The sequence below is a fragment of the Plectrocnemia conspersa genome, unplaced genomic scaffold, assembly GCF_051122295.1.
Source record: "Plectrocnemia conspersa isolate PC_06_02 unplaced genomic scaffold, ASM5112229v1 ptg000008l, whole genome shotgun sequence".
Lineage (NCBI taxonomy): Eukaryota > Metazoa > Arthropoda > Insecta > Trichoptera > Polycentropodidae > Plectrocnemia > Plectrocnemia conspersa.
In genome coordinates, this window is record NW_028277172.1 from 22,523,195 (window position 1) to 22,531,863 (window position 8,669).

General features: G+C 30.6%; 1 protein-coding gene across 1 annotated transcript; it reads right to left on the reverse strand.

Annotated features, from left to right (window-relative positions):
• Nucleotides 1-3,978: 3,978 nt before the first annotated feature.
• On the reverse strand, nt 3,979-7,805 carry LOC148233453 (uncharacterized). Its single transcript, XM_088189607.1, has 4 exons — nt 7,667-7,805; nt 7,288-7,589; nt 4,773-5,018; nt 3,979-4,705 (listed from the first exon to the last, which is right to left on the reverse strand). The coding sequence occupies exons 2-4, from the start codon at nt 7,568-7,570 to the stop codon at nt 4,206-4,208; spliced, it is 1,029 nt and encodes a 342-aa protein (XP_088045733.1). The 5' UTR covers nt 7,571-7,589; nt 7,667-7,805; the 3' UTR covers nt 3,979-4,205.
• Between the last annotated feature and the right edge of the window lie 864 nt (nt 7,806-8,669).

The window sequence follows — 8,669 nt, forward strand, 5'->3', positions numbered from 1 at the left end:
TATTAAATCATTTTTATTCTATTGGTTAATAATAAAATTCTTAAATAGATGAATCATAATGTATTATAATCGCAGATATAATATGTATGTGATCTGAGATAAACGATTTTATTTATTCTCGCTATAAAATGGAGGCAATAACTTCATTTTTGTGATCTTAGGTTTGCCAAAGCAGACACAATTCAAGATATTACATTGCATATTTACAAAAAAATATTATTAAAATATGTTACTAATTACACAGTTTACGGAACACATTATTTAGGGGCACAGACCTTGATCCTGCAGAAAAATGTATAAGGGGGGGGGCGGCAATTTTAAGGATTGTCCCGGGCGGCACATACCCTAGCTACGCCACTGCTTGGAGGGATGGAATGCGTGACGAGTAGTGGCCTGCCGCTGTGTTGGCTTGCTAATAGCTCTTAAATAGCGGCCTGACAAGCTAAAGGTTTAAACCAGGGGTCCCAAAAATTTTTGAGAACCGGGCTGGGTCAAAATTTTGAAATGCTTGGCAGGCCAGTATAAAAAAATCCAATGCCTAAAACAAACGTACAAATTTACGTATGTACAGAATCAAATATAAAAATATGGATAGTAGTAAAAACTTTATTAGAATTATTATTCACATTTTTTATTGATACTTAAATATTATAAATAAAAAAACAAGGATGTGTTTTAACTATTTTTTTAATATTGGTGTTTAAATCTATCGTTCCAATTTGGAGAAAAATTTCTAAGAGCAGATTGGTTATGCGCATTCGATTTTTTGATTTGTTAAATGTCATTCTAAAAATGCTGTTCTCAAATATAAGTACATACTATCAAACATCTATCTTGCATTGTTTAATATGGTTAGATTTTAATTTTGTTATATTGATTACAGGATCATTCGCCACATCAATTAATTCCAACTGCATACCGTCTTTAGCATCATTTATAATTGTATTAAATGGTTTTTGATAGCATTATTAATAAAATATTGATGAAGTTGATCTATGAATCCAGTATTTAAACTGATCATATTTATAGCCCCAGCCGTTGTAACCGCTGATAAGGAATTCCAATTTTATTTCAGGTTATTAATCGATTCTGATATACATTGAAATATCTTTCAAGCTTTTCAACACCGCTAGTTCTTCAGTTAATTCAAATTGTGTATTTACACTGCAGAAATAAATGAACAATTGAGCTGTATGATTTGCATCTATGCTCTCGTTGAGTGCAATGGAAAAATGCGTGAAGTTGAGAACTTTTTCTTTGAGTTGTTCCTTCACATTCTCTCCTATATCTTCAATTCTTCTTGTAATGGTTAATGCAGATAAACTCACTTCAGCAAAATCGTTCACTCATTCAGGACATATTTCTTCAACCATAGCCAAACTAATTCGTTTACCAAAATCAAAATCAATGAATGGTGTCGGGTTATTTCTCTTTGAAATTTTTCATATTTTGTCCCATGTATTATGGTGTAGTGACGTGTAGATATATTATGTGTAATAAGACACGTGTTATTAATATTACAAAAAATGCTAGAACTTTTGTTATCAAATTCCCATTTATATATACAGACAAGGCAAACAGTGAATTAACTTATGAAGAATTTCAAGTATTATAAAAATAATATCAAACTTACCAAATACAATAGTAGGTATCAGCAGTCGTCAGAGGTAAAATTTGCTTTTTAAAATCTTTAAATTGCATCTAAAAAATTACATTATACATATTAAAACGCAATTAAAGTCGTAATAATAGTACTACATATATAAATACATACTTATATCATCGCTATATTAATGTAAAACCAGTTAGAAGGAATATTTCACATTATATTTAAACCAATAAAATTGAGCTAAAAAAGCAAATGCGACCGAATCATTTCAACGTATAAACCAAACTAAGATGGATTTCTACCATAAACAACACATTAAACTTTTTTATACATTTGAATTTTAGGTACATGAATATTTAGCACATTCCTGAAAAAATGAGTGTCAGATTGTTCTTGTAAGATGAACGTGTTGCGTGTTCGCGACGCTTTTTGCGTTTATGGGAAATTGAAGCAAGAATGTGCGTAAAATATGCTACAGATGGTTTTGTTTTCTGTGTGCCAGAAAATGAAACGAAGCGTAAAGTTTTTGTCGAAATAGGCAGCATGGTCTATGTTTACCAAAGGTGATCTTTCACCACTATTTTTATTATTTTTTCTTGTAAAAAACATTCATTTGATTAAATCAAAAGAGTCAAGGGCCGTATGAAAATCTTTCGCGGGCCGTTGTTTGGTCACGACTGGTATAAAGAATCCCTAGTGCCAGGGCATGAAGAAGGGAAGTGCACTATCCTTTCAACTTTGATCGATGAATCAAGATCATTTGTCCAATGTGGCTCAAAATTGTTACTATTCCTGACGCCTGGCAAAGGAGGATTGTCTCTCTTTGGCAAAAAAATCGTGTCGAGTAGTGATATCAGATAAAATGGCGTTCCTCCACACATTTTGTATAAATACAGGAGTTATTTTTGTACGTATATAACTAGACGTTGCAGTGCAAATATCGCAATTAGTTTGATACTAATTTGAAAAAACGAAAGAAGTTACTTCATAAACATCAACACAGGTATTTTATCATTTTGACTAATGTATATTTTATTATATCTACATGTAAATATAATTTATTTTTTCAAACCTCCAGTAAGCATGAACTCTAAGGGCCCATACGCACTGTCGGCTAGCCGCCCGGCGACTGTACTTTATATGGTTTTAAATGGGTGCATACGCACGCAGGCGCCGAGTCGCCGGAGCGTCAGACGCGATCCTCTGCAGAGGTGATGCACAGGCGACTTGCCTGTCGCGGCAACCTATAAAAGCATGGGTTTAGATGAGTGCATTCGCACGAGGAGCGACTTTCGAGGCGACTTATACATCGTTCACACAAAATGGCTTCGACACAGAAAAGTTCATCGTAGAAATTGAATCCCGAATTGTTTACAATAATTTTATATGAATATTGATAACGAAAAAAAAAATAATTAAAAAATAATATGTATAATTATATTATATTATTTCTTGCTTCTAGATTTATTTAATGAATTTAGCATCTAAAAAATTGTGTGAGATATATACATTTATATTTCATACAGGGAAATTGAATATTATATTGAAATTAAAATAATATTTTTTTCTCTTTAAAATTAATATTGCAATTTCTTCGCGAATGTCCTACCCGACCTCGAGTCGCTCGGCTTAGCCGCCTAGCCTAGTTACCTACGTTTTTGAGCCGGCGGCTAGCCGACAGTGCGTATGGGCCCTAAGAAATCTAGCGTTTGGAGTTTTTTGAAAAAGGCATTGCATCAGAAAAAGCCAAATGTATCACCTGTTCTACAATACTAATATGTAAAGGAGGTTCGACATTGTCGCTTAGAAAACATTTGAAACTCAAACATGACATCAATTTAAAGAAGAATGAAGATGAAGCCACCGAATCAAATCCATGGAAAATGATTGAATTACAAACAGGTGACATGCTTAATTTCGTTAATATTAAAAAGGAAACTCTTCCAGAAATGTTAGCCAAGTGTGTTGCCTAAGACGGGTTTTCTATTCGCGCAATATCTCAATCATCTGCGATTAAAGGATATATTAATATAATCAAGGGATTTGAAACACCCAAAAGCCAGTCAACTATTAAATGCTGTTCGTGGAATTTTATAAAAATAAACTATTGACATTGAAGGACGCGGGGATTAGATTTTCTATGACTGTAGATGTCAAATGTTAAACATAGCGTTACACGAGTCTGAAATTTGGGCGGGTATTTAGATGACCTACGTGTGAATGATTAATTATACACTTAAATTAACGTTTTTAATCGAGATTAATATTTTATCATCAACTATTGTTATAAAGCTATTTATATATTAAATACATTTTTACAGGAAAATACTTGATGGGTTAAATATTTTTAAAAAGTAATACAATGCATGTATTTAGAGATAATTTTATTTTTATTTATACATACGTGTACGACACAATTATTTTAATATAATACAAGACGTTTAAGAACAGAACAAAAATCATTTTTTATATTTAAATTAATAAAATAACATAAAAAGTGATAAGGATATAAGAAATCTGAAGAAAAAGTTATTTTTGCGACACGTTTTAATCTACCATATACATATATTACATATAGAATATTATAATGCACAAATTACACTTGTTTTAAATCTAATCCGATAAATTTGCAACCAGCATATTGCTTTAAATTTGTTAAAAAAGGAGATATTGCTTCAAAAAAGTCGGGGGTTTCTAACAATCTTCGTTTGGCATTTACGTATAAAATTTCGCTTATTTTTGGCTTTATAAATATATCGATATGGTGGATGTGTGGGCCAACTTCTTGGTAATTGCTAATAGTATTAGGAGGCTCGGGAGTATCATCTGTGTCCGAATTCGTAAATTCAATAGGAACCTCTTCACATTTGATTGCCGTTAACAGTTCAGTATTGATATTTTCTTCATTGCTGTCCATTGGTTCCGCTTTGATTTTGATATATTTAGAAGGATCGATCCTTTCTAAAACGACAATCGGAAATTGCTTACCGAGTTTTTCATCTTCGTAAACATCTGTCCATTTTTTTCCCGGACTTTCGTCTTCTGAATTCAAAGAAGGTTCAGCTTCTTCTGAATTCAAAGAAAGTTCAGCTTCATCTGAAAAAATACGAATTGGCCATTTCAGCATTTAGTACACGGTTAGTATAAAAATATAGTCATTAACCTTGTACAACCATAGTGTTATTTGATTTTTTAAGATTATACAATGAATGTGCATGAAAAACACATTCATCTGTAGATTCCTTTTCAAGTTTAATATGTTCGTATTTTGAGCCAGGAAATTTAAGTATACTAAATATCCTCCTAGTATGCGTCTTAAAATCGTTTAATTGCAATGAAATATCTATAGGTAAAACTTCTATCCATTTGCTGAGTAATTCTTTAATTTTTTCCTCCAATTCAAGTTTTACTGAAAGAAAGAGCTGATTGTGAATATTTAAACTTTTATAAAGCCAATGAACTGAAATGGGAGAACCTTTATTATTTGTTAATATAATTTTTTGCATCAGTATGGGTAAATAGATCGTTAATTATCAATAGTAAACTGAAAAATAAATATCTTTAATACACCACCATATTAAAAAATAAGGCAACATATTAATATAAAAATAAATGAAAGAAAAACGGTGGTAGATGGAAAACACAATAAAATCCGGGACAAATTGCTTTTAGGAGATAAAGGTTGCGAACGAATTTGGTTATCGTTACAACCAAACATTTCAGAGGAAAAAAAATAATGCTCTAAATATGAAAGCGACGAAGAGGAGTGCTCTCATCAATCATTGAGTGTCTTCAAATAAAATAAAAGCAGTAAAATACTACAGGATAAAAGAGAACATTTGGAGTGGTTAATTAAAATATAAAACTAAATTATTGCCACAAATAAGATAACCTAATATATGTATATGTAGAATTACTAATTATTTCATCTGTATCATTGATTTCCGACATTTTTTGGGCTCTATATTGTAATTGATTTTTTAATGTAAAAATGTATTTTTTTTGATATTTTTTAATAGATGCAGTAGTATTTTATCGAATATTTATAGTTACATGTTTATTATTTATATACAGGGGGGTGTGGGGCCCGCCAGAGTTGACAAGAGAAGAGTGTCCGTTACGTCAGTGTTACCAGAGTGCCGCCAAGTTTTGGCCATAATGAAATCTAAATATATATAAATATAAATAGTGACATATTTAAGTCGTTTTTAACTGTATGTTTGTACAAATGACTTATAATTAGGTCATTGTGATAATGTTTGAATCATGCATAATCATCAAACTGTTAAAAGGATTATAAATATTTATGTATTTGTGTCCCTTGCATTTATAAAGAAACAGATAGGGTCAATAGAATACAGATTATGCACTCTTTGCAGAAAACAATTTTATCAGTGTAAACACAAACAATGTGCAATCTCCAGGTAAGCATATAAAGACAAACAACGGCCAGGCAAAATAATGTCTCAGATCCAATTATATCGTTGCCCAATTTCTTCAATCTCAAACAAAATGCACATGCACCAATGGCGTCTAATAAGATATTTATCAGAAAAAACAAGAATCAGGTAATTTTCTTGGTGGCAAAAAAAACGAAATAGTGAAATAATATGTATGTATTGTTAGGTAAGCCTAATAAATAATAAAATCATATTTAACCAAAACCTACTCTTTGGCAAAATAATATATAAATTAAATATATGTATGTATGTATCATATGATATATTTAAAAAAAAGATCTTAAAGTTTACATAAAAATTGAAGTATTATAAGTAAAATATTATAATTACAACTAAATTAATTAATCACCACAATAACAGAAGCAATAATTTTGTGAAAGAATGCTGGGTATTTCGGAAGAAGCTGGATAATTAGATTAAAAGGGATATTATTTAATATCACTGTATGTTTATTGATTTTAAGCGAGCTTTTAACAGAAGCAAACTAACTGAATCCCGGATCAGACTACAGATCCATTTGAGATTAATTGTGGAGTGAGACAATGTGACGCCGCCTAATCTACAATGTTATTTAATTTGATTTTAATAAAAACAATGACTATAAAATAGATCTAAACTATCTTGGTATCCATAGAGATATAAATGAAGTTAAAGCATACGCGGACATCTAAATTAAAGTATAAGACTACTATCATATGCAACAATACATCTGAATATGAAGTCATTGTAAACAATAACGAAACAACACTTCTAATATATCCGACAAATGAATGATCTTCTCAGAATATTTAAAGAACCTTATTTTTAGGTACTCAGGAGCAATTATGAAGGTTTACATATTTTTTATTAAAGTAATTTATTAAACTTATATTAGGAAAATCTCACCGATTTGACTTCAAACAGCCAAATATAAGTAAATATAACAATTTCATTAATCAATTTTTGGTGTAAAGAAAAGTAAAATATAGTGACTAAAAAAAACGATACTTAATAGAAAAACACTTATTATACAGCTGAATTAAATATGTAGGTTTATTAATTGTTTTGGTTGAAAGTGTAAAAGAATGGGACAAAGAAGACCAAAGTAACGGCAATTGGCTCTCTATTAGGTCAGGAGAGAAGGTAAGACATCTTCAAGCGTATATAAAAAAAGCTCAGGATCACCAGTGACAAGAAATGTTAGTGTTAAATGTTGTATATAAAATATTCATAAAATACCTGCTTCATAGTCCGACTTTTTCTGTTTGAATCTAGAAAAAACATCTAGGCAAATATTAACAACACATTTTCGCCGGGGATCAGAAACGTCAATGAAGTTGTAATTTCCTTGGTCAATCATCATTCTCTCATAGATTTCTCTGGATTTCTTAAGAAAATTTACGCATGTAATGTCATAAGTGCAGGGTATTCCATCCATCCACGCGACCAGCGAAGCTTCGATTGATTTTAACGTTTCTTCGTCAAGGCTGTCGGGCGCAACGTTATTAGGCTGTATTTCCATGATTAAGCAGAGAATTTAGCTAAAACAGTAACGTTTGTCTGTGTTAAAGTACTTAACATTGATCGGAATACACGAAATCAAACAAAGTCAACTTACCGACTCGCGTCTATTTGACACTTTTGGCAATAAGACAACTTTTGTTAGCCATATACGATAAATTAAATTTAGTTCGTAAAAAGTAAAATAGGGCAATATTGAAAAATAATCATTTGTATACATTTACTTAAAATCATTTAAAATATAAACAAAAATATTTATTATTAAATCATATTATTTGATTAGGAAAAATTGTAAATGATGATGTTAAAACAGTGGCGGATGTAGCTTTTCATGTACGTATATAAATTAGCAATAATTCTGTTTATCTTAAATTGTAATGCAATTATATCTAAAAAATAATGGATATTTAAGATCAAATTTAAGTTGAACACTTAAAAATTTATTGAAAACACCGAAAAGTAACTATGTGCTTAAAGAGAAAAATTGTTATGAAGGGTATTTAATGATAGTGGAGTTTTAATCACAAATTCAAATATACTAGCTGTATAAATTCACTAGATGAATATTTCTTACAATTATATAAAAAATAAATATTTTTAATATTTTTTTTGCGCGCTTGCCTCACGAAGGCCTCTGAAATATTTTATTATATATCTAGGATTAAGCTATTTAAATGTTAATATGTTATATTGCTTCACTTCAATTATTGTAAAATGATACTATATATGTATTTTTAATAATTTAGATAATATGATTTTAAAATAAACATAGATTTACTAGTTGTAGAAGTATAATTAAAATATTGGAATGATTGGAACGGGCACCGTTTACTCTGAATAGGAGGAGAGAAGGGGGGGCTCCATTTGATTCTCTTTAACACGGTATCGGAAGTTTATATAAGCTAAAGTCCTTACGGCATTCAAACAGTCAATTTTTTAAAATTGACTGATTGAATGCCGTAAGGACTCCCGTGTCAGCATACGCACGACGACATGAATGCCGCTAGGACGCGGGTGTACGCCCTTAGTTTTGTTGCAAACCAATAATATATTGGATGAAATTTAAAAAAATACTGTTTTATCTTTTTTAGAAAAAAATA